Source organism: Arvicanthis niloticus, chromosome 4, assembly GCF_011762505.2.
Source record: "Arvicanthis niloticus isolate mArvNil1 chromosome 4, mArvNil1.pat.X, whole genome shotgun sequence".
In the NCBI taxonomy this organism is placed as follows: Eukaryota; Metazoa; Chordata; class Mammalia; order Rodentia; family Muridae; genus Arvicanthis; species Arvicanthis niloticus.
In genome coordinates this window covers 69,790,175-69,803,149 of record NC_047661.1, presented here as the reverse complement: position 1 = coordinate 69,803,149, position 12,975 = coordinate 69,790,175, and the positions used below count along the sequence as shown (strand labels likewise).

Sequence of the window (12,975 nt, the reverse complement as noted above, 5' to 3'; positions counted from 1 at the left end):
TGATGATACCCACTGCACAACTCAGGTTAGGTGCACTCAACATCTCTGTCCCTAACATTCTCAGTTATTTCCTATTGGTAGCTGAGGATCCACGGCAATCTGCATGTGGTCACTGAATTGTGTGTGTGTATGTGTGCACACACACACATGCATACACTTTTTTAAAAAAGGAGGAGGGTTAGCAGAGGGAGGTAGGGAAATAAAACAGAAGATAGGAATTAACCGTCTACAGAACAAAGGGAAAACACACAATATAATTAAAAATGATAATAATTATAGCATAAAACAAACTTTAGAAACACACATCAAAGGGCTTAAATTCTCCCCAGGACCTCATTCTGACCTCTATCAGAGGCAAAGATCCACCTCACTGTTAAAGGAAATTGAAGAGAGAAGACAGAGCAGCAGGAGAACAGATCGCAGCAGTGTGAAATAAAGGGGAGGTGGCAGGGCAGGGCAGGTATTTTCTTGTTGATGTCTATTTTTGTCTTCTGTTTTTTTCGGTTTTGCTTTCCGTGTATGGTAGGCACCAGTACAGGCACTGCATGCGACGGAAGTTGGGGGCAATGGGAGAAATGGGTAAAGGATTCAAGGATGGGCAGTACAAGTAGAACAGGTGTTATTTCTGCCCACTGATGGACTGCGATATAGACCTGGGAGGGATCATGTCTAAAAGGTATTCACGCTGCCGGTCTGCCAAACTTGGGGCTTTATGTCCTCCGATGCCAGTGTTCAAGTATGCAATGTTGACACCTAGATTCATGAGACAAAAGGAGGGGACAGGTATTAAGAGAAGGAACGACACCCCTTTGTCCTATCCCAGATTGCAGTTAGAGATGGGGAGGAACTTCTCCAGCCTCAGCTAGTTTGGTTTCAGCAGCATCTACACTCTTACTCCCAAGCTTCAGAGAAAGCTCCCCCAGAAACGTCAGTCCTATCAGGATGAACCGTCTTTACAGTACAATATAGATAAAAGAGAAACCTTAGTGACAGAAAAATTATTGAAATGGAGAAAGAATCAATGATCTGCTCTGATTTTGGGACCAATGAAGTGTGGAGAAGAATCTAGATCATTCATGCTGGACAGTTGACCATTCTGTTCTACAACTCACATGCTCAATGAAAGCATATCAGAATTAGATTTATAATGGTAGAGACCATTTTACCAAAGTCTTAGTGCACTCATGACTTAGAAAAAAATTCATTTGCTGAATAACAAAAGAATAGTTATGGCCTAAGAAAACAGAAAACAAAGGAACAACCGAGTCTAAAAGGGATGCTAAAGATTTGTGCATAGGTGCTAGAGATGGCTCAGCAGTTGATAGTGACACTTTTAATCCCAACACTGAAGCAGAAGCAGGAGGATCTCGGAGTTCAAGGCCAGCCTGGTCTACAGAGTGAGTTCCAGGACAGCCATGGGTGTATAGAGAAACCCTGTCCCTGCACCTCACCCCCATAAAAATCCCCCCAAACAAAAAACCAATCAAATAAAGGAGCACTGGCTGTTCTTCCAGAGGATTGAGGCTTAATTCCTAGCACACACATGATGGCTCACTATATGTAAAAAAGATCTGTATACTAAGGCTGGAGAGAGCTCAGTCAGCAAAGTGCTTGCCACACAAACAGGACCAGTGCTTGATCCCTAACAGCCACATAAAACAAGTCAGGTTTGTTAGTGCCTGCTTATAATCTAACAATGGGGTGCAGACAGCTGGGGCTTGTTGGTGAGCCTACCTACTTTATAAGCTAGAGGAAAACAGGAGACCCTATCTTACAAACCAGGTGGGCAGTGCCTGAGGAATGACACTCAAGACTGACTTCTAGCCTCTTTATACATGTGGCCATACACACATGCAACCCTGTGCACAAAAAGGACTGTACACTAGAGCTAGGTGGTACATGCCTGTGATTCCAGTACTTGGGGCTAGGGAGTGGCAGAAGTAGGACAGCCTTGGTTGCACAGCAAGCTCAGAGCCAGCCTGAGCTATACAAGATCATAAAAGAAAAGACTATCTACTAATGAAGCATCCCTGTGAGCTAAAGTCTGAAATCAACCCCTCTTTACCTGGCATGCCGAGGAGGCCACCTGGCACAGACAACTGGGGTGCCTGTGCAAAGTTTGAAAGCATGGATCGGGCAGATGTGGGTATACCACGTTGGAGGCTGCTCTGGGGCTGAGGAGCCTGCAAAAAGGGAACAGGATAGTTGATGAAACTTTGCTATCATAGAAGTTCAAAAGACCCAAAGACGTAAAAAGAGAACAGAACCATTTCCTGCAGAAGGTCAGCCCCTAAGAGAAAGCAGGGTTGTGGAAAAAGTCCTCACCTGCCGAAGTGTATGATGTCTCATGATGGTCTCCTGTTTACTGACACTGGATACAGTTGGAGCTGTAGTTGGGGAGAGTGCTGCCTGCTGCTGTAATCGCTGCTCAATTTCCTGTTGGGAGTTATTAGATGAGATTGAACAAGACAACATCTAATTTTCTAACTAGAAAACCAAGGGTCTTATTTCTGTAATGATGTCAGCTAGTTATAATAATGCAGAAAAGGTGAAAAGTTTGGTGGGACAACAATGCAGAGATCTCCAGGTACAAGCAGCCAACATGTTTTACAGATTAAAAGCATTCCCTTCTCTCTAGAAAGCTGACTCTCACGAAGACAATGGATGGTAATGGAATTAAAACTAATGAGTCTTTGAGGTACTATCTATTTCTTTAATTTTTTAAAAGAGATTTGCCAGGCAGTGGTGGCGCACGCCTTTAATCCCAGCACTTGGGAGGCAGAGGCAGGTGGATTTCTGAGCTGGAAGCCAGCCTGGTCTACAGAGTGAGTTCCACAACAGCCAGGGCTATACAGAAAAACCTTGTCTTGAAAAACAACAAACAAACAAAACAAAACAAAAAACAAAAAAAGAGATTCATTTATGCATTCATGTTTGCATGCAACTACCATACAGTGCTGGAGATTGAAACCAGAGCCTCAGTATGGGAAGCAAGTGCTCTACCATTAAGCTAGTATCTTATTTTTGATTTCTGCTTATCTATTTTCCATAAGGCTCATGATGCTACCTACTTAGAGGACTCTGATGGTTAGGAGAGTCAGAAACGGAACAGAGAAGAGGACCTGGGCATCTTATCACATCTTCCCTTTGAAGATGCTATTAGAAAGTGCTCATGAACTTCTATGGCCACTTATCTTCACTGGGCTATTTTATCATCTATTCTTTTGTTTGCTATTTAACTATAGATTGCACAATTAAAAGTATGCAGCAAATTCCTTTCAGCAAAATCCATTTGTCTGACCAAAAGTGGAGAATAGAGGACTTGGATGTTGTGGCGTATTCCAGTAACACCCACTCTCAAGAGGCAAAGATGGGAGAATCCAAAGTTCCAGGCCATTTAGAGCTAATGGTGAGACTTTCTTCAGAGCTATGGAAAACAATCACGTTCCAAGCCTTCTTTCTGTCCTTTAATCTCAGTCATTCATACATGGTATTATATTATCAGCCTACCAAAAACAACCAAATGATATAAACAGGACAGAGTAACAAAAAGGATTATATTGTTTTGGTTTTTTTTTTTTTTTTTTTTTTTGTTTGTTTGTTTTTCGAGACAGGGTTTCTCCATGTAGTCCTGGCTGTCCTGGAACTCACTCTGTAGACCAGGCTGGCCTCGAACTCAGAAATCTGCCTGCCTCTGCCTCCCAAGTGCTGGGATTAAAGGCGTGCACCACCACTGCCCGGCTATTGCTTTGTTTGTTGAGAGTGGGTGTCATTTACTAGTTTAGGCTGGCCTCAAAGTCTGCAGACCAGGCTGGCTTCCAAGTCAGAGAGATCAGCTGGCCTCTGCCTCCAGAGTGCTGGGATTGAAGGAAGGCACACCCTGCCTTTTTTTTTTTTTTTTTTTTTAAAAAGCAAACTAGGTTTCCAGGGCCAAAACCCTTTGGGAAAACCAAGCCCATCCAGATGACTGTGCAGGTAGGAGTCAGAGTTCTCACCTGTTCCTGTTGTAGGGCTTTAACAAAAGCGTTTTTCAGCCGGTTAGTGTGTTCAGCTTTTAGAGCCTTTTTCTGGTTGGAAGTCATACACTGCTCACAGAGGATTTTACCATTCTTTTCTTGCTTCCAGTGAGGGGTGAAATCTGTGCGGCACTGGGCACATACAAAGGGTTCGACCCTCAGAAGTGAGGCACAGTTTTTGCCTAGACACCAATAAAAAGAATAGTTAGTGGTCTCACATCTCCCACCTCCTCTGTCAGTTTTCAATTAAGTGTCTTTCCCACAAGTTAATTCTGTTAACGTAGAGACAACCCAAGGTCGGTGAGATAGCTGAGCATGTGCAAGCCTAAAACAACTGAATTCCATCTCTGAAACCCATGTAAAGGTGGAAGGAAAGAAATAACTTCACAAAGCTGTCCTGACTTTTTTTGGCAACCTCCCATTCTCTTCTCCCTACGAACAAAATTAACAAATTTAAAACAAAAAACTATACAAAACCAAACCAAACAAACAAAAACAATTCAGGGGACTAGACTACTTCAGTAGTTAGTTTTAAAAGCATTTTTTTTTTTTTTGCCCTTACAGAGGACTGGAGTTTGGCTCTGTGCACCCATACAGTAGCTCACAACCCACGATAACTGCAATTCAGAGACTTCGATGCACTCGTCTGAAAGATTATCTCAGGGCACCAGGAAAATGTAGTAGATATACATACAGGAAGGCAAAAACACTCATACAATTTAAATAAGTGAACTGAAAATTTATATATGTATTATTTTGTTTTGAGATACAGTCCCACTGTGTAGATCAGGCTGCCCGTGGAAGTCAGTACACAGATCAGGCTGGCCTCAGCTCAGGTGATTTTTCTTGCTTTTGCCTCCCTAGTGCTAGGATTAAAAGCATGTGCCACCTTTGAATGGCCTTAAAGACTTTTTTTCCAATACAATTTAATAAATACTTTGGCTTGATAATCAGAGCAGTTGGGAAGCTAGGGAAGGAGGCCCTGAGGTTAAGGTAAGGCTGAGCCCTACCTGGTTACATGACATTACAAAAATCTCATAATAATCAATTTAGAATCAAAGAGATCCACTTAAACAATGTTTTCTGTTTGTTTATTTATTTATTTGAGACATGGTTTCTCTGTGTATTCCAGCTGTTCTGGAACTACTCTGTACACCAGGCTTCAGAGATCCATTTACTTCTGCCTCTCAAGTGCTGGCATGCACCACCAGACTTGGCCCCCCCCCCCTTTTTTTTTTAAATTTAATTTTTATTTCATGTACATTGGTATTTTGCCTGCATATATGTCTGTGTGAAGGTGTCAGAGACTCTGGAACTGGTGTTACAGATACTTGTGAGCTAGCACATGGGTCCTCTGGAAGATCAGTTAGGGCTCTGAGCCATCTTCCCAGCCTTTCTATTTCTTAACATTACTTTATATTACACTTTCCCTTTACACACACACATTTACAATACTCTGTGATCAAGGTCTGAATAGTTATTTTGTAAAGACTTTTTTGAGACAAGGTTTTACACTGTAGCTCAGGCTAGCCTGTGAATCATAACACTTTTGCCTCAATATTCCAAGTGCTGGAATTATAGGCATAAGCTACCTTACCTGGCTGAAACTAAGGTGCCCTGTGATCTGTTTACAGCTAAATGTTTATTCAGTCCTCTGGGGACTTTCTGATACTGTTTGGAAATTTAAGCTTAATATCGACTATTAGGATCACACTGCATGGTGTCAGAATCTGGCTCAGTACTTGGTTACAATGTTCATGCGATGATGCTTAAGTTATTTACATTTGTGCACGCGTACACACACTATACACACTTCCACTATAAACATTAAAGGATAGGGACTGAATATAATAACACAAAGTCATAAACCAGAAATTCTATTTATCTAAAGAATAGGCATTGCAGTATGTGCCTTTCATTGCAGCACCCTGTGGAGTCCAAGCAGGACAGATCCCTTGTGGGTTCAAGGCCGGCTTGGTATATACATAGCGAGCTCCAGAGTAGCCAAAATTATATGATGAGATCCTGTCTCAACAAAACAAAACAAAACAAAACCAAACAAGGAACTAAATAAGATATATTCATCATTCCGTTTCCTGAGTGTGGATGTGATTTGACCAGTTCCTTCAAGCTCCTAATACCTCTGACTGACTGCTAAGGTGAATTACACCCCCAAAATGTGAGCCAGAACAAACTCTCTCTCTCTTTAAAAAAAAAAAAAAAAGAAAGAAAGAAAAAAAGAATATATTGAAAAACAAAACATGTACTATCCTCCTTCCAGCTCTTTACTTTTTGTCTTTTTGGATAGGATGTTATATATTCCAGAGTGATCTAGAAATTGATTATGGATCTTATCTGAGGATACCCTTGAACTTGTAATCTTCTTACCTCTACCTTGTAGATAAGCAAGCAGTCTACCAAATGAACTACATCTCTAGACTCTACTCTTTCTTTTTAAGATTTTTTCTTATTTTTGTGTGTATGGGTGGCTTTGAAAATTTCAAGACAGGGGCTCCGTCTATACTCTAAGTTGGCTTTTACTTTACTATATAGCCCAGGTTGGCCTTGAACTTGGAGCAATCCTGCCTATGCCTACAAAGTGGTGGGCAATGAGCTACCAGGCCTGGATTAAGAGCAGTTATTTAATACTATACAGTTCCCTGTAATACTTGTTCTCTGCCAAGGGGTTTGACAACCCGGTGCTTAGAGACTTAACTAGAAAGAAGTGTTACCTTGGCTGTCAATGACACTCTGTACAACTTCTTCCAAGCCTACCATGTAGATAAACTCGCTATTGGCTGCACTAGGCAAGAAGTGAAGCAAAGGAGCAGGAGGTTTTGGAGGTGGTATCTCCAGGAGCGTCTTTTCCAGCTGTTTTCGAAGAGCCAATTTGGCTGCAGCCTGTGAGTTGGCGGCATCACTCATGGCACTGGGGCTAGGAAGTGGTGAGGACACTCTGTTCACAGTCCCTGGCTGAATATGGGAGGCAAGATTCATGTAGATGGCAGAAGATGTTGTGCGCTGACAGGGAACAGAAGAACTTGACTGCTGAAAGGGAATAGGGGACAGGTAGCTGATAAGTAGGAGACCATTTTAATTTCTAAGAGAGGTTACATTTGATCCTAGTATGGACTATTTTCTTCACAATAGGAAACATTTAACTTAGCACTAAAAGATAACCCTGGTACATAAGAAAAAAGAATGTTGGCACCCATGAGCTAAAGCTATTTGAGAAAGAAAAGATGAGGGATGTTTTCAGGCACATACCTATGCTTCTTATCACACACATCCTTTCCATCTTCTCTTTTTCAAATGTACATTTATTTTTGAGAATTTCATGTGAATACTTGAGTATTAAATTTCTATCACTTTCATCCCACTCGCATCCCTAGATTAAGATGTATCTCTTTTTCTTAAGGTAGATTTTAACTAGTTTAGCTTTGCTCTACAATATACTACCTTTTCTATAACCACTTTTATATAATTCCTTAAAGCATCCATTTCTCAGGAATGATCTCTATTCAAATCACTCTTGTCCTAGTTTCTCTATATACAGAAACTTAAAACCTGTAGCTCTTTCAATAAGAAAAACAAATAAAGGACTTTTCTGTTTCTACCCCAGTGCTCGCTCTTACTGGTTGGTAACTGATGGCAGGATTCATGTTAGGTGTTGTGGTGCGTACAATGCCAGGCTTCGGTGGCCCCCGCTGGCCCTGAAGTTGGGCTGGATTTGGTGCAATAACACGCTGAGACATCAACATGTGTGGAAGGGTGGTGTTGGTTGCTGAGCGGATGACACTGTGACCCTAAAGAGGAAGAACAGGAAAAGAACTTACAGATGGCATAATACCCCATAAAATGCAAAGTGGAAGCACTGCTTATAAGGGTCCCAACTAGAACCATGGGGCACATACTTGATAATTTCATTTAACAATCAACGGGAGAAATCTACAATCACTCTAGTCAAAACATTTTTAGATTTACTTATTTACTTTACATGGATGAGTATTTTACCTGCATGTGTGTGCGCACCACATGTGTGCACTGTCTGAAGAGGACGTCAGCTGCCCTGCAACTACCCTACAGATGGTTCTGAGCTACCATGCAGGTATGAGGAATAGAACCCAGATCCTCTGCAAGAGCAGCAAGTGGTTTTACCTTCTGATGTGTCTTTCCGGGCCCTTGAACATTACTCTAAATGCTGATTAGTGGCTAGGACATTCTTAAAAAATTGTTTCATTTTATTTATTTTTTTAAATGTGTATTGCTGTTTTGCCTACATATATGGTCTTTGCATTATATGCATACCCAGTGCCTTCAGACACCAAAAGGGCATTAGTTCTCTTGAGACTGGAGTTACATAAAGAAGTGAGACTCTTGTAGGTGCTAGTAATTAAATCCAGGTCTAATGGAAGAACAACCAGTCCTCTTAGCCACTAAGCCATCTCTCCAGCTCTGACTTTTTTTAAATATTGTTTGTGTACATAAATGCATGTGAATGCCATGCCTGAAGAGGCCAGAAGAGTGTTGGATATTTCTCTCTCTCTCTCTCTCTCTCTCTCTCTCTCTCTCTCTCTCTCTCTCTCTCTCTGTGTCTCTGTGTCTCTCCTCCCTCCCCTCTCAGAGACAAGGTCTCTCTACATAGCACTGGCTGTCCTGGTACTCATTATGTAGATCAAGCTGCTGGCCTCTTATTCTTCTACAATCTTTACAAAAATCCCCAAATAAAGACAAGAGTGACAGACTTCTCTAATAGTAAGATCCTACTATGGGTCACATACCTGTAATGTTCTCAAATTTTGAGGTTCAATCCCTTGAGCTCCAGGCCGGGAGGGAAGCTTAGATAAGCCTTGTTGTCCCACATGTGCAGGAGATGGCTGAACAATAGATGCTGCATTCTGTACAACTGGAGTCTGAAAGGGGAAACAGAAAATGAGACTGTGAGCTTGACTGTGGTGGCGCATGCCTTTAACCCTAGCACTTGAAAAGCAGAGGCAGCAGGATCACCGAGTTTGAGGCCAGCCTGGTTTACAACATTGTGAGTTCCAGGACAGCTAGTGTTACACAGAAAAATTCTGTCTCAAAAACAAAACAAAACAAAAAAAACAAACAAACAAAATGAAACAAAAACACTAAACCAAACCCAAAAACCCTAGAAGTCAAATTCAGTTAAGTTCTAGGCTTTTAAATTTTCCTTGTAAGTATAAATAACAAATGAATGTCAAGTTCTTGACAAGGAAGAAACATGAGAAAAATGAAGTTAAGCCTTTTTGGATTTTTTTCTTTTTTGTTTCTTTGAGAATGGGTCTTGTTATGTATGGCCTGGACTAACCTGTAGACCCAGCTAGCCTCAGAGATCCATAAGCTCTGTATTCTAAGTGCTAGGATTAAAGGTGTGTGTCACTATGCCAGGCCTTATCTGTCTGTCTTTTCAGACAGGGTCTCACATGGTCAGTTTAACTCCTTTATAAAAAAGAAGCATTTTTTTGTATATGGCTGTTTTGCCTTCATTTGTGTCTATGTATCATGTATGTGCCTGGTGGCTGCAAAGGACCAGAAGAAGGCATCAAATTCCTTGGAATTGTATTAATAGCTGGTTGTGAGCTGCCATTGGGTGCTGGGAATCAAAAGCAGCCTCTGTACAAGAGTAGCAAGTGGGCTCAATTGCTGAGCTGTCTCTCCTGCCCCCTGAACATAAAAGTCTTGATTCTAATTCTACCTGGCATCACAGATATACACCACTATGCCAAAACTAAAGTTCTTCTTGATTAATGCCAAGGATAAAACAAAACAGAACAGAACTGCCACTTTTTAATCTCCCTACCTGTAGAGACTTTAAACAAACAAAACAAAACAACAACAAAAAAACCCAACCCACAGAACCAGAGAACAATCCACAAAGCTGACTAACTCTACCTAAGGTAATACCATCTCAAACTAGACTTTTTCTCCTTTCTAGAAATACCTTTTGGACCACATTCTCTTTCTGTAGCTGACTCTGCCTCAGTTTCTTTAACAGCACCAGACGAGCTTCTTCCAATCGTAGCTCATCCCTCAGTTGCTTGATAAGCTGCTGCCGTTCCTCAATGCCTTTCCCCTAAAGACACATGGAGATTGTAGGTCAGCAACAGCAGCAGGTAACCGAATCCCTTCCTGCAAGAAATGATCTGTATTTCTCTCCTGAAACCTTCTTCTATAAGCAGAAGTGAAGATACAACTGTATCTCTGTAGCCCATGCAGAGCAGCATTCAGGAGGTAGGTACTCAAAAAGTACTTGTGACTATATATAAAGGCCAATCAGTGTATTTCTAGCAAAAACATATGACAAAAAGGAAACAATACTTTATTTTAAAATAGACTCTAAATCTTTAAAATCATGTTTGATGTAGATATATTAGAAATAAGTAAGATTTTTCTATATTCTGGACAATGTAAAGGGAATCAGCATACCTAAGGATTTACTTTATGTGACTTAAATTACAAAGTACTATTTAATTTTCTAAAGATGAATAGGACTATTTATATATATGCTTTAGCAAACTACCTTTTCTGTTTGGTTGAATAGCTACCTTTCAAAGGGCACACTGTGAAGAATCAGCATGAAGAATTTATCAAATAGGCAATTATTTACACCCAAAAAGCAAATCAAAACAAAAATACAAAACCAAATCAGGGAATTAAGAAAATGGAAGGACCATTAAATAAATAAAATAAAATAAAATAAAATAAAATAAAATAAAATAAAAGAGAGAAACTTGTTTTCTTTTTTTTACCTTAAACATCTCTAGGTTGGCTGCTTTAAGTCTCTCTTCCATCCGGGAGCTGGATCGGGGACTGGAAGCCTCATTATCAGACAAAACAATTATGTCTGGGGAAGGAGTTAGCCTTCCTCGGTCTGGCTCACTGGACGAGAAAAGTAGAAATTACAGTATTTCCAACAGTGACAGTTCCTTAAAAGGTTAAAAAAATATCTTCACTAGAATGAACAAAAATATCCAAGGGAACTTAGGTCTGTCATGATTCAGCAAGACAAAGACAAGTCCTAGAGTAAAGATACCAAAATGTGAATAATGGAAAAACCTTAGCAAAATACTTTTAAAAAAATTATTTATTATGTATACAGCATTCTGCCTGCATGTACACCTGCATGCCAGAAGAGAGCACCAGATCTCATTATAGATGGTTATGAGCTACCATGTAGTTGCTGGGAATTGAACTCAAGACCTCAAGAGCAGAGAATGCTCTCCACTTCTGAGCCACCTCTGTAACCCAGCAAAATATTTTTCTAATCTAAAATCTGTCAGGAAATACAGGGACAAAAATATAAAGTGATGAACAGCTTTAAGAATTGGAGGATTAAAAGGGGGATGCGGCTAGAGAATTGGCTTGAAGCTTAACAGTTAGCTCTTCCACAGGACTCAGATTTAGTTCTCAGGACTTAAAACTGCTCTCAATTGTCTGTAACTCCAATTCCATGAGACTTTTGGCTTTCATTGAGAAGCAGGCATGCATAGCACCACAGGACATACATGTAGGCAAAATACTCATACCCATATAATAGTAATATTTTTAAAATGGGGGGGGGGATTAAAGTGGGGCCAAGGAGATGGCTGAATAAGAGCACTGGCTACTCTTCCAGAGGACTCAGGTTTAATTTCCAGAACCAACATGGTAGCTCATAATAGTCTGTAATTCCAGTCCTAGAGGATATGACATTCCCTTCTGGCCACCACTGTACACACATGATAGACAGATATTCATGCAAGCTAAACACTCATACACATAAAAATAAGAATAAAAGAAGAATTTGGAGGGGGGAGAAGAAGAAGGAAGGGGGAAGAAGAGAAAGAGAGATTTGGTTGTTGGGTCACACCTTTAATCCCAGCACTCAAGATCAGTCTAGTCTACAAAGGAAGTTCCAGGGCAGCCTTAAAAATTAAATTAAAAATTGAGATAAGTATTCTAATACCATATTTTAATTTATAACTGTTTTCCCTATATCACAACATTGAGCTGTCATTAATTATTAGTTAGTTAGACACTTCAAGAAAGGGCAAAGCCAGTAGAATGTAGTAATTTACTTGAGTACTACTGATGGACAAAACGGAAGCAGCTCACTGTAACAATAATAACATGGCTCTAGTTAAGTGACATTGTATCCAGTCAAGAGTGAATCACAGAGAGGCAAAGGATGGTGTGGACAATGGCTTGAGGAAATTGACAGTACCAATTATAAAGTATATAGCCTCCTGGAAAAAAAGGATTAAACCAAAGACACACTATCAGAGTATCTAGTACCTTTGTTGAAGAGAACTCTAGGAACTACCTTTATTTATTTATTTATTTATTTATTTATTTATTTATTTATTTAATGTATGTGAGTACATTGTCACTCTCTTTAGACACACCAAAAGAGGGCATCAGTTGCTATTACAGATAGTTGTGAGCCGCCATGTGGTTGCTGGGAATTGAACTTAGGACCTCTGGAAGAGCAGTCAGTGAGTCCACTGAGTCATCTCTCCACCCCCATCAGGAACTATTTTGACATCTAAAATCCTTCACATGGACTTTTCTTTCTTTTTTTCCCTCACACTGAATTTTCCTACTTCCACATCTATTCATCTGGTAACCCTTGTTTTATATTTCTGCAGACCAAACATAAAGAATCCTGAAAAATATAATTTCTTAGATTCCCCAAACAACAAATGTATCTCCCACCTCTTTTGATTTTTAAATGTTCGTGAGACAGGGTCTCATGCAACTGGTTAACCTGGAAATCCGGATCTCCCTGCCTCTATATCCCAAGCACTATGATCTCAGGCAGCACTATGCCTGGCTAAAATTATTTTTCCCCTTTCTTTTCTGGCACAGGGGACAGAACTCAAGGCTTCACAGAATCCTAAGCATGCCTTCTATTACTGAGCTACAGCTACAGCTTTTTGAGACAGAAGAGTTGGGA

At 40.4% G+C, this 12,975-nt stretch overlaps 1 protein-coding gene across 3 annotated transcripts in view; it reads right to left on the bottom strand.

The window, feature by feature from the left end:
- Window positions 1-255: 255 nt before the first annotated feature.
- The window catches only part of Gatad2b (GATA zinc finger domain containing 2B), a 71,934-nt gene continuing 59,214 nt past the window's right edge, over window positions 256-12,975 (bottom strand). The window contains exons 3-11 of one of the 3 annotated variants that reach the window (XM_034501399.2): window positions 10,790-10,919; window positions 9,982-10,113; window positions 8,798-8,929; window positions 7,652-7,822; window positions 6,749-7,064; window positions 3,996-4,198; window positions 2,326-2,436; window positions 2,066-2,183; window positions 256-753 (exon numbers count right to left, since the gene is read on the bottom strand). In XM_034501399.2, the coding sequence (XP_034357290.1) occupies window positions 620-753; window positions 2,066-2,183; window positions 2,326-2,436; window positions 3,996-4,198; window positions 6,749-7,064; window positions 7,652-7,822; window positions 8,798-8,929; window positions 9,982-10,113; window positions 10,790-10,919 (1,447 nt within the window). In that variant the 3' untranslated portion in view covers window positions 256-619. The remainder of the gene's footprint in view (window positions 754-2,065; window positions 2,184-2,325; window positions 2,437-3,995; window positions 4,199-6,748; window positions 7,065-7,651; window positions 7,823-8,797; window positions 8,930-9,981; window positions 10,114-10,789; window positions 10,920-12,975) is intronic. The other 2 variants (XM_076932816.1, XM_076932815.1) reach the window with 2 other exon arrangements.